Raw genomic sequence first — 24,373 nt, forward strand, 5'->3', positions numbered from 1 at the left:
GATGGAGAACAATTTCGCTTTGTCAATTTTCTTAACCCCATGCATAATTTTATAAACCTGTATCGTGTCCTCCTTTAGCTGTCTCTTTTCTAAAGTGCCAGACTCTTCAGCCTTTCCTCATAAGAAAGGTGCTCCAATCCTCAAACAATCTTGGTTGCTCTAATCTGTTTTTTTTTCCAGCTCTGCAATCTCCTTTTTTGACACAATTCACTGCTGCAACATACTGGGTTGACACTTTCATTGTGTGATCCTCTACAACCCTAAAATCTTTCTTGCTCTCCTTCTCATTACATTTGTTTATACTAGAAGTTGGGGTTTTTTAAATCCCAATGTTCATCACCTTACACTTACCAACACTTATTTCATTTGCCACATTGTCACCTGCTCACTCAGTTTGTGGAGGTCCTCTTGGAGCTCTTCACAGTCAGCCTTGTTTTTTTCCATCCTGAATAATTGTGTCATTTGCAAACTTAACCACTACACAACTCACCCTTAGTTCCAGATAATTTATAAATAAATGAAATGGTACCAGCCCCAATACCAATCCATACTTCATAGAATCATAGAATTATAGAGTTGGAAGGGGCCATACAGGCCATCTAGGCCAACTTCCTCCTTTCCTTTAAGAGAACTGCTCATTTATTCCAACTTTTTTGCTTCCTGCCATATTGTTGTTGTTGTTAGGTGCAAAGTCGTGTCTGACCCATCGGGACCCCATGGACAATGATCCTCCAGGCCTTCCTGTCCTCTACCATTCCCCGGAGTCCATTTATATAACCATTTTTTAATCCAGAAGAGAACCCATACTCTTCTCCCATGACTGCTTAGGAATCAGGGAATAATGACCATGAGTTGGATCCAATGATCCACATCCACAAGGAAAGTGGATTTATGTGTACAAGCTGTGGATTTTCTCTACTCCCCCCCCCCAAAGCAATTTCTAACTTTGAGACAACCATTCCATGGTAGCCAAGTAGACCAGTAGGCTATAGTGAGGGGAAGGGGTTGAAATGACTCCTTCTTCTGTCTGATAGTTGGGTTGAGAGGCAGCTTGCAGTAGACTGTTTTTTATTCATCAAATATATTTATCATTTATTATCTTGGATGGTAGCAGAAGAAATTTTTTAAAGTGACCTTTCATGATGAAAGGATAGTTTAAGCCAAACCCTGGAAAAAATCTGCACTATTATTGGACAATGTGAATAATACACTTTCTTCTCCATCAGTGAAGAAACTTAGAGTGGCAGATTTCCAGCAAACTTAAACTTTGTGCATATTTGTTGGAAATGGTGAGTTGGGTCAGTCAGATTTTTCACTTAGTTTCACCCAGTTGCCTCTGCTCTCTGTGGAATTTGTCCCTGGAGAACCCAGGGGCACTGCCTTTCTAGTGGCAAAGTATAATGCTTTCTGCTCTTGCTTTCTCCCCTTACCTCTCAGTAACAAAATAATATTTATGACGACGATGTAAGAAACCATAAATAAAATTTTCAATTCTTAAAATTAAGAGGAAACAACATTTATTTTTAATTTTTGTCTGTGTTCTGTGCATGGTAAAAGATAACACATTTTATTCTGGAGTTTCCTGTCATTCCAGCACAAAGTAAGTTTTAAGTCTTCCTTTGTCAGATAAAGCATCACAATTACCATGGCACACATGAAGCTAGCCCTACACACAAACATTCTTCGGTGAACAGCTTTCACCCTCAGCCTTAACTACACAGAATGTACATTTCTTCTAACTGGAGATGGTGCATGACTGTGACAGGGAAATAAAATAAATGACTAAGATACTTCAGTATCATTTTTAGAGAGTGCAAGACTTTATAGCATTCTTTACACGAAACATATGAAACTGGCATACAAAGATGGAATGTACAAAACAAAAGAAAGAATCATTCGCTCCAAGAACTGGAAAGGTACAACATACTAATCTGATTTCTAGCGTAGGGACATTACAATGCACAAGGTACATTATGGAACATTCCCATGTCATAAAGCAAAGAAGCAAACCATCAGGGTTAAGGCCGTGTTGCTCACAAACATCCACTTAAGTATTGTACATTCATCAGAAGCTATCACCGTTTGGGACTCATTCTATACTACAGTACAGGCATTTTCCATACATACTTCAAGCACAGACTTTTTAAATCATTGCTCACGGTTCATCTTCATCAGCATTTTTGGTGAACATTATGACTATCTTGCTGCCATCCTTAAAACAAACATCATTTCTGCACACAACAAGCATAACTTAATGGGCACTTGTTTTCCTTATGGTAGTAACACTAGGTCCTTAATTCTCAAAGGAAAAAAAACAGCTGTAAAGCTCTGCGCTGTTTGCAAAGGTCAACAACATTAAACAATATTTTTCGTGTTACTTTGCTGAAACTGTAATCAGTGTAAAAACTTTACTAGTATTTAACAGTTTTCTTCTTTTTTACAGTTAGAAAAACCTTCAATATACAGTTTATAATTTATCCAAAAATGAACCAGTGAATGCTTGATATTAATTTGAACTTTTTAGCAAGTGTTCCTTTTAACAAACACATGCGCACTTGCATTCATTTTGATATGCTACTCATGATTCATTGCCACAAAGAAAATGTCCCTCCTGCAAACAATAATTACAATTTTTTTTAATAATATTGAGTGACCTATGACTGTTCATCCAATTTAAAATTGCAGTGCAGTTGTCTCACAGGTTGCATCTGTGGGCTTGTCCGTGCAGCAAATTTGGATGTAACCTGCATGTATATAACGCTAGATATTAATTCAGTAAGGCAAACACTGTAATTCTGGTAATTGCTGGTCTGGACCAAAAGTAAAAGCTTTTCCCCTTAAAAGAACTATTGTCATGCAATGGTGTTTGGGCAGCCAATTGTTTCATGTTAGATTTCAAACGCTCCTTATTAAAAGCAAACCAACCTGATTAAAAATTGCACATCTTTGTCAGTATATTACATGAAAACTGCTGGCTCGCTCAGCCTCAATTTGCCTCAGAACCATGTAGAGAAGAGACAGGTTTAATTCTCCCACTCGTTCTGGTAACTGAAACCAGTTCTCTTGTTAGCAGGGAATCTAGTTTTGATTATAGAAAATTAAAGCAAATTCAGGCATGAACCCCTGTTCCTTCTCCTCATGGCCTTGAGGCAAATTGAGATTGTATAAGTCTGCTGCTTGCATGTTAGCAATGGACAGAGATGTGTGATTTGCCTCTCCTTGGTTGTGCCCTGCAGCTGAACTTCCAAAGGTGTCCTCCAAAGATCTGCCCTTCGTCAAAGCTCCAAACTAGCACCAGTTTACAATAGTGTGCATCACTGTATCACTTTTACAAATTCTTAACGATTCAACATGGAAGAACCAGGATCTAAGGTATTGGAGGGAAGGCCATATCACCCTTAACACATTGTTGTAAAGGAAAGAAGCAATAATTCAAAGGTGAGTCAAGGTTATTATTACAGCATTACTGTTATTCAAGAAACTGTTACTTTAAAAGAAACGTTTTAAGGAATGTATGGAACACGACTGCATGCATGAAATGGTCTCCATATGTCAATTCAAAATTTTTTAATGCTTCCCTAACATAACTCAATGGAAACTGCTCAAACACAGGTTCCATTGAAATATGCTGGAGTTCATAAAAGCATAGATCTTCACTGATGGGCAGTGCTCCTAATCCTCTTTACGCTACCAGTGTAATCCTAAACAAATGAATATCCTTTGATGGAAGTCAGTAGGCTTATAAGGGTGTAGCTCAGTTTAGGATTGCACTGCGCATGAGTTAGTTCAGTATCTATTTTTTTAAATTCTTGTGAATATTTCTTAGATTTTTTTTACAAAAGTTTAATAGCATCACACGTGTAAACTGGATTGGTTGACATTTGTGCACTGAATTCAGTCTGTAATAATAATACACTTAACAGTGTGTGAGTTCCTTTACATTATACAATTACTAGACAGCTTAATGTTTGTTGTTTCTTACAACATTAATAAATACATCTAAAATTATAAATAGGATATCCCTTTTCTCAAAACACTTAAATATCTTTAAAAGTGGTTCAGTGGCCAAGATTAATGTTGCCTAGTGTCTATTTTCTTGGCAGATATTTCTTTATTCATCTAAGAAACATAACATTAAATTCATTTCAAGAAGATAGTACAGCTGCTCTGTTACTGTATCAGAGATACAGTTAAAGCATGAAAAATTAACTGCTGCTTTAATTAAATACAATGTGTCAATTTTCTAGCAAATGTGTGATGGGCCAGCTAGGCAATTGTTTTAGTTTATTCCAACATCATCTTATTAGACTCATTAAAAAGCAAATTATTGGGCTCTGCTCAAACTTAAAGAGGGGGTGAACTGAAATGTTACAAACAAATAACCACCTGTTCTGCGGGATGGCAAATATTAAGAGGCCAACCTGACTGAGGAAAGCAGAAACAAAGAAGAAATGCAAGATTCAGCTACTGGAACTATGCTGATCAGTTGCCCTCTTGTACAAGGTTGAAGGCTATACATGATCCTGCATGGTTAGAATGTGTGTAGGTTTTTAAATGTAATGTCTCTAAAAATGTATATGTGCTCCTTAGTATTACTAGATGCAACTTAAAGGAAAAAAGAATCTTTTTGTCAGAAAGGAAAAAAGAATCTTTTTGTCAGAGTTTTAAGTTGCATGACCTGCATTTCAACTATGTGTTTGGAGAACAAGGAGGAGAGAAAATACAGAATATTCTCTTCCAGAAAAGGATGATGCTCAGTCTACATAAATTTTTATTCTTGATGAGAGGGGGGAAAAACAAACTGCTTTGAATAATCATTTAGTTCTAGCTCACTAAACATTAAAGATTAGCCCCAGTTTTTGTCCCTACTTAATCTTGTTTGCAATTTTATTTTTTTTAAAGCAAAACAACCACCCTGCTTTGGTAATTCTTGGTTTTGCCCCCGCCCCCATAAAACCTTTGTCAATCTGCAAACATCCTTTGGTGGTTCAAGGCAGGTCCTCCAGTGGAGAACCTGTGTGGCTTCTTATCCTGTGTGAAAATGGGACTGCTTTTAAAATCCATGTGAAGAACATTATACATTCTGCAATAACATATCCCTATTATAGTTTCTTTCCATAGAAACTTCAGGATTCTGGAAAATCCTTACAACACATTGAGCAGTACAGAAGTTGCTAAACATGTATGTTAATCCCGCATTAGGCAGGAAGTTTGCATCAATTCTTGTAGTGCTAAAAGTTAAACTCTGTTAGGTTGGACAGCTTGAACAGGAAGGTTTCCAAATGACTTGACCATATATCTTTATTACTAAAAGAAACTACTTACTACAGTTGCTAAGACAGAAAAATGTTACAAATGTAATACCAACTATAACAACACGGTCTAAAAGACTCCCAGGCATCCTGCTGGGATGAATAATGCTTAAGAGTAACAATTTTCAAATTTGGAAGCTTTAATCAAGCGCTCCCCATTCACATGTTAAATAAACCCCTTTAAATCACTTTACTTTCCCCCCTCCCTTGCAGAAAAAAATTAGTTAGTTACATAAATGCCTGATCTACAAGCCACAGTTCACATGTCTATTATTCCACTGAATTCAGGGGAAAAGAGAGGGTCATTTATTAATCCTTAGGATGACTTCAGTGCGGAACATATGAGGTGCAAGTCCTATGTAAACAAGGTAGATTTGGAAATAAAACATAATAGTGAAAACTGCTTCCGTATTAAAATCGAAATATTTAAAGATGTAGACATCCTACACAAAAAGATCTAAATTGGCCCTCAGAGACTAGTAACTGCTACTGTAAGTATCGATAGACTTTGAAGCAGTGATTGCCGGAGTCAGCAACTACAACATGGCCATCAGAAGTTAGGGCCAAGCCTTGGGGACCATAAAGTGGATCAGCAGATGTATTTATATAGGATAAAAAGGATCCACTTCCATCAAAAACCTGTGAAAATATAAAGAGAAAATTAGTTCAGGGTGTAAACTGCACTGAGCTTTTATTCCAACCCCAGGTTGATTCAGTCCCTGCCCTCTACATAGAATGCGATTTCCGTTTGGATTTGGGGCGATTTAAAATTTCCTTCTGCAGCAAGAAGGATTGATCCGGAGTGACCCTACCTTTATTGTGCGATATCTTAGAGTGCTTTTAACGCTCAATATTTCAAGATTCGGATTAGAAAAACCAGGCTGTTTTGAATCTGGGCTCTCCTCTGTGGTAGAGGACCCGTGATTGCCCACAGGTGGTCATGTGACAGACATGCCCTAAAGGAGAAGCCCCTAATTTCTCTCAACTTCTGTCGGTCCTGGATTTTCCCTCCCTCCTCTGCCTTTTTCGATCCTCTCCCCCTCCCCTCCAAGAAAAGAAAGAAAGAGGCTTGGCTCCCCCCCCCCCTTCTGAACTACCCTAACCACGTGCAGAAGACCTTCCTGTTTCAATGGGGGGGGGGAGAGGAAGAGCCAAGTTCAAAGCGATCTGAATTCAACAGGATTGACAATGGAATAAAGAAAGTAAGTGCAGACTCTGCCCAGTTCAATGAAAGAAAGAAAAATCCCATAATGTCAACAATGGAGCTTCAGCAAAGTGATTGTTGAGTATGCATAGCACCATTGATAGGGCATGTTCATATGAAGACTGAGAGAATGTGCACAGACTGAAGTAGTAGGCTGTTACCTTACACACTGCCCAGTCATGGGTGAACTTACCAGAGCCTGGGCTGGAAAGGGTCTAATAAGTGAATGACATAAAAGAAAACTCAGGAAAAATCCTTCTTTTAAAGGGCTCTAAACTTGCTCATAATTTATCTTGCTGTACCCATGAGTACCCAGTTTGTGGTGGCCGTACGAGCAGCTGCAGGCAGGTAACTAGGAAGGCAAGAGGAAGGAAGAGTTCTACTCAATCTTATCTGTTTCCTCATCTTCTTTAGTTAGCAGAGGCTTGATGTTTGATGACTACATTTCTCCAATAGCATCTGGGGCATATGTAGGGGGAACCGATAAGGAGGGAAAATTGAGAAGGACTCTTTCTCCCACCCACCTCCAGTTGCCATGGATAAGTAAACCTGAGAGTGAGATGAGTACCAAAGGAAGAAAAGAAGCAGAAAGAATCCTGAATATAATCCAAGTTGGAGAAATGCTCCAGGATATAATTTTTGTAAGCATTACAAGTGCCACTGGGGTTCATATTTTGAGTGCAGGATGTACAAGCTTGAGTAGCATCATTAGTATGGCTTATCACTAATGAATGTTAGAGAATATGTATTGGCTGAACCCATTTAATACATTTACCATTTAATACATATAGCTTCCACATCAATTTCCTACATTATCTAGAGAGAAATAACCCTGTGTGATGGAAAGCACTTTATAAGCCAAGCCTAAGTGCTGAAGTAACAGTAATTGAAGGGTTAATTCCTCACTGACGCAGAGTGTTTGAATGACAGACTGCTTCAAGCACTCTGACTGGCCAGCAACAACTGTGAGGGAATTGATATTAAAACTGTGTGCTGAAGGGAAGTTATTCTGATTCATAGTCTGAGAGAACCTATATCTGGAGAAGATCTGTATGTGCCTTAGCTTAACACTAATTAAGGAGAATTTGTCAGCTCTGCATAGAGTACTGGGACTGATATTTGGTAGTGTGTTTTAGGTAATAGTGAGACTCCCAATTCAGGCCAAAGGAAGGGGGAAGGACTATTCTAGGAAGAGAAGGATTCTTGCGCAGTAAAAAAGGGAAAATTGGTTGATGATTTCCTTGTACTGGTATGAAAAGAAATTTGATATAGATACCTCAGATGTTAGAGGCAAGCTGGTGATTCTAGGAAGGTAAAATGGAGTACTAGCAGAGGGACCAATCTAAAGCCTCTCTGAGACTGTTTCTGCACTGGGAATTAGCTCCACCTTACTGCTTGTCTGTTGGTGGGGCTAGTTCATGGTTCTGCATTACATTGGTGGTGAGTCGGGCCCACCCCAGGCATCGCCCGACTCAGGCCCTCTGTTGCCCTACAGCAAGGTAATGCATCTATATCTGTGGTCCCTTTTTTTCCTTGGGTGGCAACAGGGCCTTGGTCAGGGCAGGCCCATGCAGCAGGTGAAGAATTGGCCCATCCAGGCCTGGCTTCTCCCCTGACTATGGCATCCCAGAAGGGACAAAATATGCCCTGGCAAGCTCCATGCACTGCACAGCGCCGTCAAACCACCTGGGGCATTTTTGTTGTTGTTACTACCATGTTCCTAAACAGGAAAAGAAAGGCCCTCGCCACCCTCACCCACATGGCAGAAAATTTCCACCCAGGCTGCCTCATCCGGAGGCATAAATCCAGGGCAGACAGGGTGTGCCACCGAGAACGGTCCCCTGTGGCAGTGCAAACCATACCCAATGGCAGCCCGGTGTGCTGCCAGTGCGGTAAACATACCAGAGAATAACTCAAACTAAGATCGAGGTTTCTATACATCTCTAAAACCGTAATTAAGGGCAAAAAACTACAATAACATGATTTCACCTAATTCCGCATAATCCTCCCCCATACATTTAATTAAATCTTTTGTTTGTTGGGTGTTAACATTGTCCCAGTGCCATTCTGCAAAGGTTTTTAAGTAAGAAGGGCTCTTATACCTTCCCATAAAGACCTAGGGCTGAGTTAAAGCTGAATATTCAGTCAATCACAGGGCAGAACAGCCAGCTTTATTAATCACTACAAAGTAACCATGCTACTTGGGCTAATCAGTCAGTGAGGGAACAACATTTTATTTATGAAAGAAAACATTTTCCTCAGCATGGGGAAGTGTGAAGGGTGGCAGCAGTGGAGAACTATGGAGAATCCAGATTATTAGTCAGAAGAAACCAGCATTTTGCTGGTTCATGTCCATCTCCTGGAGACTTTGCATGTTGATATGGTGATGTGTGAAAACCTCTACCATTTTGTGCACATTCTCCATGAAGTACATTTGACTCTTTTTGGCAGCACTTCCTTAAGCTTTGTGTCAAGTCATTAGCCATTTTCATATGAATTTTCTGTGTTTTGCTCTTATTAGCAGAGTTTATGGATCATACAGTTTTGCTGTCACTCTCAGAGCACATGGAGACATTTTAGAGATGGTGGAAGAGGCATGGAAAATGGGGTAAAAAAACACAAGAGAGTTTTTGTCTACCTGTATTCGACTGTTGCCCCAATCGGCTACAATAATATTTCCATTCGAATCTACAGCTACTCCTGTTGGTGCATTGAATTGCCCATTTCCTTCCCCATTAGACCCAAATTTCAACATGAATTCACCTTCCTGGTTAAATACCTGTAAGAATTTTTTAAAAATGAGTAACATGTTACACTACATAGTGTTTATTTGAGGTTACAAGCCTGCAAAAAAAAAAAAAAGCACGATTACTGTCCTCACATATATTAATTATAATTAATCTATCTTATCTTAATTATATGTAAAGCTGCTTATACCAAGTAAGATCATCGGTCTCTCAATTTTGTCTACTTTGACTGGAGATGCCAGGGACTGAAGTTAGAAACTTTACCCTGCAATAGAGATTCTCTACCATTCAGCCATGGCCCCTACTAAAACTTGGCAAAAAGCCATTTGTTTTCAGAGGGGAAAAGATGACAGAAAGAACATGCCTTTTAGTGTAAGGCCTGCAAAATACAACAATGTTATCCTAAGAAGGCATCTATAGCAAGTCATATAAAGAATCAGAATTTTAAAGAACAATATAGCCATGATCTAAGCCATGATCTCTTCCATCCATTACATTCACAGGTTCTACTGCTAGCTACAAAACATAGGACTGCTTTTCACTTCATAGCTATCAGCAGGAAGTCTCACTTGCACATAGCTCTGCTTTGCTTACAGTGGTGGCTTTCAAATTGTGTTGACTTTGGAGGGTTTTAAGAAGCTTATTATGGATTCCACAATGAAACAATGGCACTCAAGACAATTCACCCTTAATAGAATCTTCTGTAATATTCAGGTGGCCTTGGACAAACAATAGCTTAGCTCTTACCCTTCTGTTTTTAAGTTCTCCTTGCTGATTTTTTGTGTTTTATTTCATCTCTTTATAGTTTTAATGAATATTTAACTGCTATTATTATTGGGAGAAAGTAGTAGTAGGGGGATGGTTCCTGGGGCCAGGTAGCAAAAGCCAAAGGACAAAGCAGGGACCAAAGGGGGAATTTCCCCATGAGTCCCTGCTTATATAGCTACTAGTAATCAAGCCCGCTGTACCTGGAATACAGCGGGCGCTAGCGGGGCTTCGCGCCTCTCGACGCGTCAAGCCGCCGGCAAGGGAGCACCCGCCAGCCGTGCTGTGCGCGGCTCGCAATTGCTCCCTTGCCGGCGGGGCGGCAATTGGAGAGCCCAATCAGCAGGCGCTTTGCGCCTGCCGATTGGGCCCTCCCATTGTCAGTCCGGAGGAAGGGGCCAATCGGCACCCTTCCTCATCCCAGACAGAGCCCGCCCTAACTCCTCCCCCCAAGGTCTTATCGCATTATTTAGTCCATGGCGCCCACGGCGCCGCGGGCGGTGTTAAGATAACGGTAAGGCTGATGCACTAAAGTTTGCGATGTAATAAATGATTCAGGATGTAACATCAGAGTTACATAACTTAAAATCCATGTGCAGTTAGCTTCCATATGGCTCAGAAAGTCCATAAAATGGGGCCACCTAAATATAATTGCTGCAAATTTTGCAGAACTCCAAGTTTTGTAGAAAAATAGGAATTGTTTAAAACAAACAAAAAAAGATGATGATGATGAATAAAAGGATGTAACTTTCCCCTGCAAAACCAAAAGTAATAGCATTCAAAGCCTTGTTGTCCTTGTTGCCTTACCACTGAAATCTATATGTCCCCTCCACTAGGATAGCATGAAATGAGGCCTTTGGTAGACACAAATCTGCTAATGTCTGATCTGTCTCATTCTGAATATGCAGAAACAAGAATGAAATAGGAGGGGTAGGTCCCACTGAAGGACCAGACACAAAGCAAAAAGAAAACATTGGAAATATCAATCCTTGTAGTAACATGAATATAAATCTCTACCTGGTATATATGATTTTAACTTGTATACCATACAGCCAACCACTATAAAAGTAATTAAATTAGTTAGACAAGATAAAGGACTAAATATTTTTTCTTTCTAAACCCAAGTTATAATAGAAACTCACAAGACAATTATAACAATTCTATAAACAGCTACTCCTAGCTCAAGGCATTCCAGATGCACCTGAATCTGGGTGAGAGGAATGTTGATTATCATATGTAACCAGCAACAGCTGTGAAGTACTGAAAGGCAGTGATGTTTATTTTTGGTCCTCCTCCTTGTCTAACTTAGTTTATTTAATTTTACAGTGGTTGGTTGTATGGTATACAAGTAAAAAATTATATATACCAGGTAGAGGTTTATAGTCATATTACTATAAGGATTAATATTTCCAATGTTTTGTTTTTGTTTTAGATTCTTTGTTAAGAGATTGTTCTCCTAAATTGAAGTTTCCAGTTGAAAACATTTTAAGTATTCATGACATTGGTCAAGTATATTCTTGTTATGCAATTAATGATTATTTTTTTAAGCATCACTAACTATACTTTTGTATATTTTCTAAGAACTGATGTCCCTTGAAAAAACTACACGGAGAAATGCATTGGGATTTATTTAGGCCCATTCTGCACAAGCTAAATGTAGCAGGAGTGTGGCAAATTGTAAGCGCTACTAATTTGCAGTTATGCACGATGTCGCACACAATCTGCCACACTCCTGAAACAGACCCGCGAAAAGCGCTTCGTTGTAGCGCTTCCAGGGAAATCCCAAAAAGTGGATTCACCCTCTGGAAAGCGTTACACTCTTGCAAACAATCTGCAATACTAGTGAAAAAGTTCTGTGCGTTACCACTGTTGCGGTTTCAGCAAAGTCCCTCCCTCTGGCTCTCTCCTCTGAACTTCCGGCAAAGCGAGCAGAGAGCAACGAGCCGGCAAGCCTTCATTCACTGAGCGAGGCTTCTCTGGCTGCAGTCCCTCCACAGAGCCGCTTTAAAGCTCCCCTCAAGTCACCAAGCACAACACAGCCCCGTTTGCTAGTTCCCTTTATTTTCGGCTGAAAATCGCGCCCGTGCACGGGGGGGGGGTTCACTCGGGGGAGCGTGGCAACGATGAAATGGCAGCTCACATGCTAGCTGCCAGCTAGATGGGTCTCTACATTAGGAGGAAGCAAGGGATCAAGGCATATTCATTGCAACGTGTGTTTTTCTTTTTTTTCTTTTTTAAAACTGTTCTTAAAGGGAAAGGGCCTTTTCCGGAGCATGGTAACAACCGCCCATTGGCTGTTCGTTTGATTGACGGCCAGGGGCGGGACAAAGCATGGAAAAAATCGCTTCCTTTCTAGCGATTTTTGGCGAGACCGGAAACCTGTGGGAAACTATTGAAACGCAACTGGATTCCACTACAAAGGCAGGTATGCGTTACGCCGAATTCCACTATTTTAAATTCCGTTTTTTCTTTCTGTAAGCAATTTGCAACATTGATCCTTGTGTGGAATGGACCCTAGAATTCTGGATATTATTTATTTATGATCGTATTTCTATACCACCCCTCCCAGCTTCCCGGGGCTCCGGGACCATCAGCAAATTCGTACCCACAGAGTGAGGGGCATAAGGGGCATAAGGAAGCAAGTGGTCCCGCAGGTAAGTAGGGCCCAAGCCACATGTAGTCCTTGAACCTGATCTGGTAACACATTGGAAACAGGCTCTCTCAGCCTCACCCATCTCACAGGTTGTCTGTTGTGGGGAGAAGAAAGGGAAGGCGACTGTAAGCCGCTTTGAGCCTCCTTTGGATAGAGAAAAGCAGCATATAAGAACCAACTTTTCTTCTTCTTCTTCTTCTTCTTCTTCTTCAATATAGTTGTCTCAGCAATGACTTAACATGGGCCCTCCAAGATGATGTATTAAAGAATCAACTGAAGTTTGAAGACTTCCTGGAAGTCTGTTTATTATATTGTAATATTTGAGTAACCATATGGGAATCCCAGTGCCCTATTGCTTGCTTAATTCTGAATATGGCAGTCAGTTCACATGGACATATTTTATTCCTAGGAAATACAACTGATATAAACATCCTGCCACAAAAGGCCACAACTCACTACAAAATTCTTAGAAACAAGAGACTTCCCTCTTGTAATGAAAAGTAGAAGGTACGTGGCTGGTAGACATACCAGTTATATATACCATGTAAGAGAATTATAGTGTTAATTAGGTCAGCAAGAACTTTGTTACCACTGCAATCATCAGAGGAAAATTCTCTAAGCAGTAAATGCATCCCTTGCTAACTATAATCTCCAAATGAAAGTGTAAAATAGTCCAAAGAAGTGTGTTATACAGAACAACACAGCACCTTTCAACACAACACAAGGACTAATTAAATAGGAAAATCAGATCATTCATCCAGTTAGTTCCCTACCACCAAACTGAGCAATGGCTTATATTGAAAATATAGCTAATTCATTTACAAGAACATATCCAACCACTTCTATCAGTTTCAACAGGAATTTACTATGTCATACCTTGACAGAATGATTGTGGAAATCTGTAATAATAATTTCATTATTGTGGTTGACAGCTGCAAAATGAGGACCTGAAACAAACAAGAATGAATTAGCAGTGAGCCATCTAAGGGGAAAAAATGAATTGTATCATCACAATGATCTCTTCAGTTGTAAAATACAAGAACCACGGGTTCTGAATTTGGAACCATTTAAAGTTGTTCAGGGGATTATTCTTATAAAATAAAGTTGTAATTAATGCTTGTAGAATTTAAGGCAGTCTTCATTGTACATATTAGAATGAATTTTGATCACTAATTTGTTCCCTAATTTTGTCTTCCAGACCTTAATTTGTTATGTGTATATATTAGTTGGATCCAGTCAACTTTTCTCCTTTTAAAAAAGGGAGGAAGGACTAGGTCAAGTTGTTTGCCTAGACTTCCAGAAAACTTCCAGTTCCTCATCAAAGGCTCCTAAGTAAACTCAGCAGTCATGGGATAAGAGAACAAGTCCTCTTGTAGATTAAAAGCTGTTTAACTCACAGAAAACAGAGAGTGAGTATACATGGGCAGTTTTAACAATGGAGGGTGGTAAGCAGTGGGGAAACACTGATACCACTGGGCTTGATACTAGGTCTAATGCTTTTAAATGTGTTCATTAATGATTTGGAGTTAGGAATAAGCAGTGAAGTCTATATGTTTGTGGATGACACTAAGTTGTTCAGGGAGGTGAGAACCATAGAGGACTGTAATGTGCTCCAGAGGGATCTGTTGAGGCTGGGCAAGTGAGCATCAACATGGCAAATGAGGTTCAACATGGGCAAGTACAAAATAATTGACAGTGAGGCCAAAAATCCTAAGTATGGGGTCTGAACTGGCAGTAAGTGACCAGGAGAGAGATCTTGGAGTTGTGGTAGATAACTCAATGAAAATGTTGAGCCAGTGTACAACTACAATAAAAAAGGCAAGTGCTATGATGGAGATTACTAGGAAGGGGACTGAAAACAAATCAGCCAGTATCATAATGCCCTTGTATACATTTATGGTGAGGCCTCACTTGGAATATTGCATACAGTTCTGGTCAACTCAAAAAAGATATAGCATTTGAAAAAGTACAGAAAAAGGCAACCAAAATGATTAAGGGAATGGAACACCTTCCCTAAGAAGAAAGGTTAAAGAGTTTAGGGCTCTTTAGTTTGGAGAAACAATGATTGACAGGTGATAAGATAGAGGCTTATAAAATTATGCATGGGATAAAGAAGGTAGAGAAAGTTCTCCCTTTCTTACAATAAAAGGACTCCTGAACATTCAATGAAATTAATTGGCAGGAAACTAAAGGAAGTACTTTTTCACCCAAAGAGTAATTAACGTATGGTATTCACTGCTGCAAGAAGTGGTGGCAGATACAAGCATGGACAGCTTCAAGAGGAGATTGGATAAACATATGAAGCAGAACTCCATCAGTGGCTATTGTCCACAAGATATAGATGGAACTCTATGTCTGTGACAGGGATGTTCTGTATTCTTAGTGCTTGAGGGGGCTCTGGAGTTTTAGCCCTGGCGGCACCTGGGTTTGGGTCACTTGTGTGACACAGAGTATTGGATTGGATGGGTCATTGGCCTGATCCAACATGATTATTCTTATGACTTTGAACACCAAATAAGGCTATGCAAAGGATCTTGAGATCCACATGAACAAAAGCCATAGAACCTAACTTTGTAGCATGATTTGTTGGTATATAAAGATTGTGAATTGCAATGATGGGGGATGTATGTTTGCCGGTTTGAACTCTGGACAAACAAGAACAATGAGGACAAATTTCAGTGTGGAATAAATGAAAAGGGAACAATTCATTTTCTTTTTAAAATGCTACTATATTAAAGAAAAATCATGGCCTTAAATTAAGACTTGTTTTCCAAGGCAAGCATTTTCAATTACAAGTCAAGAACACATCTCAGGATTTTAATATTTCTAGTACACAAGCTTAGGAAACCACAGAGAATCACAGGAGGAAGGTTGGAAGATTATTTGGAAGTTTCCTCAAGTCTCCTCCTGCATTCTTACTTTCCTTGGAATGTTCTGCATCATTCCATCATTCCAGTTGTTCTCATGGCCTTATACTGTGTGTGTGTGTGCGTGTGTGTAGGGGGAGTAATTTTGTTTAATTTATGAAGTCACATTTTTCTGGATACCTGGGAAATTATGGAAAGACAGCAGCCTTTCCTTTGGGCCTCCCATTTTTGCTGCTTTTATTGGAAACCAACCATTTTACTATTAGATATAACAATACTACACAAGCTTTGAACAAGATATTGGGCAGCCAACACATATATGACTTCCTGTGTGCTGCTTCTTTATTACTTAACACCAGACACTCCCCCCGCCCCCCCACCCCCCCTTCACTCACTGTTAAGGTTACTGAATCATGTATATTGTGTCAAGTAAAGGGAAATGGAATATAAATACAGACTCCTGTGCATTTTTGCTGAAGATCTTTCCCTACCACCAAGCTCACCAGTGGAGAAGTTGAAGAACTTTTGAGATGTTCTGGCCAAACTTCTGAAAATATAACTACTAAGTAAATATGAATTGAATATCAAATGTTTATATTCTGTTTGGATCATTCTATTAACAGTGAATCAAGAATGATACTATGTTCACAAGGGAAAGCTGTAGTGTATATGCTTGCCTGCATACAAAGAGATATTAACTTAGAAATAATATAATCAGCAACAAACACAAAAACAGCAAAATGAACTTAGACAACAATGCATGTCATCAAGACAGCAATAAATTAAAAACTTGCTTCTTAGCTAGACTGAACTCGTTAGACTGGCTTTTCCTGCTTAGATCTTCATTTTTAGTGCAACTTCAATGAAAAGTAATAAACCATTTAAAATTAATTTGACATGTGAATGAGCAGTGTGTTCTTTCCAAACCTCACAGGATTTTGCAACTCTAGTAACGTAAGGATTTATCCTTCTTACACTATTAACTTATCAAGATCTTAGAAATTAAGGCTAAAATCATAAAAAAAACCTTCCTAGGGATAAGCCTGATTTAATAAAATGCTGCATATTTCTAAGTGCATCTGCTTCATGTTGCTCCCTCAGTGGTAACGTACAGAGCAGGGCCACATTCATACTTCATATTGAACCACAATGAATTTTAAGTTTGTCTTGTTCACTGCGCCTGTTTGCTTCCCATGCCCTCCCCCTCCTTATACAAAACCCCAAAACAAATTCCAATTACCCATCATGCCTGTGTGAAGGTACCTTTGCTTCCTCATAAGCTAGAATTCTAAGCTAGTGTTGAATCATGACCTAGGACAAAATTAGATGTTATGCCTGTAATCTGTGGGATACTCTTGGGTGAGGAAAAGAGCCTTGGGTGGGTGGAGGATTGAGCTACTACTATCTTTGCCAAGAATTAGGACAAGATTTGCTGAAGTGTACAGACAGACATGACATGATTTGCTGATGTGTACAGACAGACATGACATCAGGGAACTAATGCTTTCAAGTACTCTGGAGCCTAAGGATAGCATGGAGGGGAGCATCAGCCTTCCCCCCTTCCAATGCCATTTTCCTCAACATTCTTGAGTCACCCTGTGTACTGCAACATGTGGGGCCCCAGAACAAGGTAAATCAGAATCACTGGGCTTGGCAAAATGGCTTGGGTGGGAGGGGCTGAAACTCCGTCCACGGATGCCATCCTCCAGTGGGGCCTGGGGATTCCCCATGATAACAAAGCATCTCCAAACAGGAATCAGTTTCCCTGGAGAAAATGGATGCCTTGGAGGGTGGACTCTATGACACTTCACTCCACTGAGGTCCCTGTCCTATTCAGGAGTTTCCCAAACTGGATCTGGCAACCATACAACCTATCTCCAAGGGGGACCTGGCAATTCTACCTCCTCCTTCTCCTCCCCCCCCCCCCACTGCACTCTGAAGCCAAATTGAGCTCCAGAGCTCTTCAGAAATTTAGTTCCCTGGCATCCCATCTGTCTATAGAACAGGTCAGGGGACACTGAAATGACTAATGGCCAATGCAACATCTAGATTGGCCTTGTAGAATCTTTGTCTCAAGCACTTGCATTCAGGTCTACAGTTGAGGCCAGTGTAGGAGGAAGATTTGGTTGGGTCCCCTCATCAGGAAGTATGCCATCAAGTTGTATGCCACCCTTGACCATCTTGGGTGATGATTTTTTTTTTTACATAGTCCTCTGTTGCCTGGGTGGTGGGTGTTCCATTGGGAGTAGGATTATTTTTCCATCTTATTGGGGGGGGGGGGGGTGGATATCTTATTATTCTGTGTGGTTTTAATGGGGGGTATTAGTGGGGTTATTGTAACCCGCCAGCTGTAGCATGGTTGCCAACTGGCCAGGGGAAGAATGCTTTTCATAATTAAGAGAAAAAAGTTTGAGTCCAGTGGCACCTTTAACATGCTATTGGGCTTAAACTTTGTTTTATTGCTTCAGACCCATACAGCTACCCACCCAAGTCTAATTTTATTAGTAGTGTATGTATGGAAGTAGTCAGCTAAAGCTTTTTAGGGCAGGGAGGTAAATAACATCACCAGTTATTTGCTGGAGAGCAAACGAATGTTGACTATTTCCACCTGGATTATTTGCACTGATCCCCCCCCCCCGTCACTTATCTGCAGCATCACAGGGCAGTTCTACACCTCTTAGGTATTCCCAGACCTGCTTTGCTGTGAGGTTTTAGGAAAGATTGCAGAAAAGTCTGGATGGCTGCTATGTAGGCAGGAAATGTTAGATTTTTCAAGTGCTGTCTGCACAACAGTCATTTCCACTACCACTGTTTCTGTAGTCCACCCCCCCTCCACACACACACATACCATAGGAGGGGATTTCTTGATGATTTTCTTTGTTAAGTGACATATCAATGTACTGATTGAATTATATGCCAGTTACCAGGGAAGAATTCACTGAAAAATCCACAGCCAGCCTAGGGATTGTGGCATGAAAAATACTAGAAAAGCCAGCATCTGGAAGCCTCTGGCCATCAGCACTGCCACCAGTGACAGTGAAGCTTCTGAAGGAAAGTGCTGCTATGTGGATCAGCTTATTAAAAAGACAGCTAGAGGGAGCAGTGTAGCCCTAACACTAAGATGCGTTCATGCCTGTTGTGGCAAATTAACCTGTCCCTTAATGCAACATCTGAAGGTGGTCAGTGGCTCAGACTAAAGGTTGGAACAGAATGAGGTCTATAGCTCTGCCTAAACGAGATAGATTGGCTAGGAGAGCAGAAGGCTGCACACTGTTCTTCCTATCTTAAATGGGGTTTGCACAACTCAAAAGTGTATCCTCTTGCAAAGTGGGTCAAAGGCATTATCAAGAACATTGTGAATGCTATTTGTATCTACAGATGCCCCCTTTTTTCTAAAACCAGAAAAGTAATGGATAGGTTACTACAAGACTCAAAGAGTGACACATTCAAGCACTTAATTAAATGGCATGACAAAATAAAAATAAAATGTTTATTTATGCAGTTATATGGAGTGTTGTGTTTTTTTTTCTCCTTTGCTTTTTTTTTAAAGACCAAATCAGGTTGTGACTCAGGAAAAGAGAATATAGGGGACCTTGTTTAACTCCCCCCCCTTCTCATGGTCCCCAAAGTGTTTTCTTTTTTTCTCTCAGCTATGCAGGGAAAGATACAAGGATGTAGGACTTCTTGTGAAAAATCAGCTTAGTCCCTATGATTATGAGCTGAAAAACTGTTGTTGTTATTGTTGCTATTGTTGTTGTTGTTATGCTTCAATTTATTAGTTGCCACTATGTTGTGCATCGCCGGTTTGTGGCAACTCACAACATAAAACCAATAAAATACAATATAGTATAGAAAACAGTACCTAATAAAACCCCACAAGAAATCAAAATCAGAGTCCAGTGGCACCTTTAAGACCACCAAAGATTTATTCAAGGCATGAGCTTTCGAGTGCAAGCACTCTTCCACACTGTCATGATGGTCGTCAGTTCATAGTCTGACGAAGAGTGCTTGCACTCGAAAGCTCATGCCTTGAATAAATCTTTGGTGGTCTCAAAGGTGCCACTGGACTCTGATTTTGTTATGTTGTGCTGCTTCAGACCAACATGGCTACCCACTTGAATCTAATAAAACCCCAGTTTACAAAACAGCAATGCAATACAGAACTGTGACGAAGAAAAACAATCTACTGATCCTGCTACTAACCATGGGCCAACCACCTTCCCAATACCCGACCCCATGTTGAAATGTGAGGGGATGGGTGGATGCACAAAAAAGGGGGGGATGGGACCCAAGATCCCAAATTACTGGAAGTAAAATGATTAAGTAACCTCCGTCAACCAGCGCAAGCTGAGGTTAGCTTTTTTTTAAAACACACACACACAAAAGACATGAAACAACATGTAGCGAGTAGTGTATGTCTAATATGCAACAATGTGAATCGAACTGAATTCTAACTAGCTATTTTCAGCTGAATTCCCTTGTGCAACTGTATGTCTTTAGAGCAGTTCCATTAAGCTGCCTGCAGGCTTCATCTCATGCGCAAATGGAAACCTGTTCACTTGTTTAAAACACAACTTAGCACTGTTGAGCACCTCTACAGGATATGCATGGTGACTTCATGTGAAAGTATGAAAAACTCGTAAGAACTAGTTTCTTTTGTGTCACTGGTCTGAACCCTTTTCCAGGCCCAGGATTACGTCTCATCACGATCGAAACACTCTCTGGCACAGAACGAATGTTCTAATTGACTGAACTAGTTAAAGAGTAACTCCAATCTTAGCAACGGCCCCAACAGTATTCAGCAAGACATTTTTAAAAGGAGCAAAAAGTATTATTTTGGAAAACTATCTTAGATTTACTGATAGTGAGAAGAACAGATTATGAACGGTAACATTCATTCTCTTTAGAACAATATACAAGCATTAAATACAATGTTCATGTCTTGATCAGTTGTAACCCTCAACCAGTGATTCGTTTTACTGCCAGATAACTACTGTGGAGGAGGGTCACAACACATAAATCTGAGCACGCAAGCCGTACAAAAGCTCAACAAACAACATTATTCAGTTAATTACCGAAAAATTATATCTTTACATATATAATTCAACCTAGTATCTCAGACAATAGGAAGGATTAGAAATAAGAGTAAATTATACACAAAACATGATTTCAGCTCATATTTTCATAGCAGAGAACAGAAAGTCAGCTACTTGTACAGTGAAATTTGGGACTCACCAACATGATGAAATGTTACTCAATTGTAGGAAAACCCCCACTCTATCCCAACCCCCCCCAAAAAAACCCACAGTAATTTGACTGTATTTATCGCTTTGTAAAAGTTTATAAAGCCTATAACTGTCTTCCCTATAACTGGGGCCTATTAAGGGTACCTGCAAATTGTTTGTCTCCATTGCCTCGGCTTCCAAACCTGGTTACTATTTTCCCATTTGGCTGGAAGATGAACACACAACATGCTTTGTTGTCCACTACAATGATGTGTCCATTGCGATCCACGGAAACTCCTTTTGGTCCCATGAGTTTTCCTGATCCAATTTTTGTCTACAGAAAAAAAAATTAAAACAATTTTTTTTGAATCCAGTATAAATTCAGAAACCACATGTAATAAATTAATCTTTGAAACACTTTCTCAATGTATAGAACTTGAAATGGTATTAACAGATCAGGGACAGATCAAACTTATACATGTGATTGGATATACTTTGGAGTGTTAGTACAATACACATTGTGAAATTAAATCTAGATCAGTTATCCCAGGAAAAAATCCCAACAGGACTAGTTTTTATGCACAAATGAATAACCTTAGAACAACCCAACTGGTTGGGGCCTGAAAATCCCATTAATAATTTATCCAGGATTCCTTATTTTAATAAATATTTATTTAAAAATGGATTCTAACTGCTGAAAGAGATGGGATAGTCATGAAATATTGACTATGCATGCAAATGCTGTAAGAAAAAGAAGACAACTAGGCCAAGGGGAAAACCAGCTGAGTGAATAAGCAGAAGCAGAATTAAACCTCCTGGCTGCAATAAGCCATTTTGTGTGCATTCAGTAAGATTTCTTCCCATTTATTATCCAAACATAACGGTTCCTTTTGCATCTCAGGGAAGTTACACACAGCATTAGGACTTCAAGCTTACCTTAAATTTTCCATCAGAGGAGAAGATGCTAACCCACTTATTATCATAATCAGCAATAATTATATCACCACAAGGATGCACAGCCACTCCTGTAGGTCGCTGCAACTGGCCAGGAGATCTTCCCCGGATACCAAAGCGACTCTTGAATTGACCATCAGTGGAAAAGAGCTAGATTTTTTAAAAGATTAACATAAAATGTAGTCATTCATTCTCAAGATGACAAATGTTCATGAGGATTCAGTGCACACATGGCGCTCTATGTGCACAAGAACTCCTCTTCTTTCACAAAAAAGGAAATATTCCAGATTAACATGGGGAATCCCTTGTGAGCACCAAGAATGCAGACTTTTGCAAAGGGAAAGCTTTTAACTGTGCCTGTTTTACATGTTATGCAGCTGGGTAAGCACATCTGCTGTCATGCATTGCTGTGGCGAACAATCATGGTCAATCGCTGGCATCCCATCATAGCAGTGGTATTCAGTTCAGAGACTGTGACCCTCAGGTAGATCACAGAGAGGAGAGAAATATTTGGAGTCTGTTGGGTGAAGCCTGCTGTGTGTGCAGTTTGGGGAAGGGAGGGTCCCTCACTAAGGTATAATGTCATAAAGTGCACCCTACAAAGCAGTCATTTTCTCCAGGAGAACTAATTTTTTGTCATCTAGAAATCAATCGTAATAGCAGGAGATCCTTGGGTGCTACCAGGAGGTTGGCAGCCCTAGTCACAGCTCCTATTCAGTTGGCCTTTTTACTGCTTTTGAAAGAACCTGCTACTATGACACATGCACAGAGAGCACTAGCTGTCATACCTCCTGCTTCTCTTTGCATGGATAATGCGGAATGATGACTCACTGGTACAGTCAATGTCTTTTAGAGGTTTCAGGGACCCACCCCCAGCAAAAAATTCTCTCTTGCTTCTCTCTCAGCCTGATAATCTCCACCCTTACCAATGAGTCCAGTGTCCTTGGAGGCACGAGAGATTCCTTCAGAAATGAGACAATGACTATGCTCTGCCTTCTTCTGCCTCAGTCAATGGCAACCCATTTAGAATAGGTATGGTGAGGAAACACAGAACAGAATGACTTCAATTGATGACATAAATCAAACCAAATTATATGGACCAGGAGAGCTTCACATGGGATTCCCAGTTTTGGTGGTAGCCCTAGGTTACTTAATATTTGTTGTGCGGCTCTAAAGTATAAAATAATTAGGGTAACAACAATAACTGAATTTATCAAAGAAAGGGACAAATGATAGCTAAGGATCAAATCATCAACATTCAGTAGAAAACTGGACTGCAGAATAAGCATTAATTTGTCATGGAATCATTCAAAAAGCATTTAGGGTTAAAACAGCTGACAGGCTGGAAGATCACCCAATATTTATCCTTCCAATGAGAGCACTTGATTAAAGGTTTACACAAGTGACACCATGCAGTGGTGGGAGGATTTAAGTCCTCTTGGCCCACATGGAAAAGCCCCAGTCCAGACCAGTACTCTTTGTGTCTTCAAATTAGTTTCCAAAGCCTTTGTGGGAATATATGGTCCCTGTGTTGTATTTGAAATACTTCTAATTTTATGGTAGCCATGTTACTAAGATTCAGAACAGCCCTCAGATTCCACAACTTTATACATGCCTAATTCAGCTGCCTCCTAGAAGCCAATAAAAGCATGGTTACAAACATAACAAACTAACTAAAATTTCACTAACAATTGGGGGCCCCCCTACTTAATCTGTTGCTGGGCCCACCGTGTCACCTGGGTTTTGTTGCAACTGCCACTAGGCTCAGACAGGTACCAAGCCTCCAAGGCTATCAAGGAAAATCTGTTTTGTGTCAGTATGGTGCTGATCTGTGTATGTATGTATCTGTTGATTGGATTATACTTGATTATTAGAATATGACAGTGTTTAAACTGTTCCTCAGACTGAATAAAGAAGTAATTAAGAATAGCATCACCTATGAATCATAACAGCTATTGTTTTTCAAGAAAAATTAGCTTGGAGTATATGTACTATGTATGGAGTATATGTACTTCATTCCATTAAATCTTGTGGTCCCTCCCATAAATATCTGTCAGTTTAAAAGGGAGAAACAACACCTTACCTGTACACACTGGTTATTGCTGTCCGCAATTAATATTTTTCCATTTGTTGATGCAGCTACTCCCTGAAGATTTGTAAATTCTCCTTTGTTTCTGCCTTTGGTACCTTGAAAGGGATTTGAACACAAGCCAAATAAAGCAGTAATGTACAGGACAGAAAATATCCTATTCCGACCCTTTAAGACACATGGCTTTAAAGGTATTTTTGTGTTATCATAGCAGAGTAATTGCCTTTGTAAACAAAGTTGCAACATCCCAAATCTGTTGAAATCAATGAGATTAGAAATTTGTACCCCTTTGGGGGACTGCTCATACAAAGTGAATGTTATACTTCACATATGTTTACTTTATTCTTGTTTTACATATACTTCCAAATGGATGTTATACAGGTTTCTGCTATAGTATCTCTCCTTTCTCTTTAGTGAATATCTGGGAATGGTTCAGAATTATGAATTTTCGCTGTTAGTCTGGTGAGACCTGTTTATCTGTTGCCCAATACACCATCTTCACCATCTTAAATGTGGCAAAATACACACATTTAAAGTAATGGAAAAAAAATAAGAAG

The 24,373-nt window shown here is 39.8% G+C and overlaps 1 protein-coding gene across 6 annotated transcripts in view; it reads right to left on the minus strand.

The window, feature by feature from the left end:
• Positions 1–1,500: 1,500 nt before the first annotated feature.
• The window catches only part of TRIM2 (tripartite motif containing 2), a 146,165-nt gene continuing 123,292 nt past the window's right edge, over positions 1,501–24,373 (minus strand). For all 6 annotated transcript variants that reach the window (XM_077300067.1, XM_077300065.1, XM_077300066.1 and 3 more), the window contains exons 7-12: positions 23,811–23,914; positions 21,710–21,877; positions 20,939–21,107; positions 13,558–13,628; positions 9,155–9,295; positions 1,501–5,951 (exon numbers count right to left, since the gene is read on the minus strand). In XM_077300067.1, coding sequence (XP_077156182.1) covers positions 5,799–5,951; positions 9,155–9,295; positions 13,558–13,628; positions 20,939–21,107; positions 21,710–21,877; positions 23,811–23,914 — 806 coding nt within the window. In that variant the 3' untranslated portion in view covers positions 1,501–5,798. The remainder of the gene's footprint in view (positions 5,952–9,154; positions 9,296–13,557; positions 13,629–20,938; positions 21,108–21,709; positions 21,878–23,810; positions 23,915–24,373) is intronic.

Source organism: Paroedura picta, chromosome 10 (assembly GCF_049243985.1).
Source record: "Paroedura picta isolate Pp20150507F chromosome 10, Ppicta_v3.0, whole genome shotgun sequence".
NCBI classification, from domain to species: Eukaryota; Metazoa; Chordata; class Lepidosauria; order Squamata; family Gekkonidae; genus Paroedura; species Paroedura picta.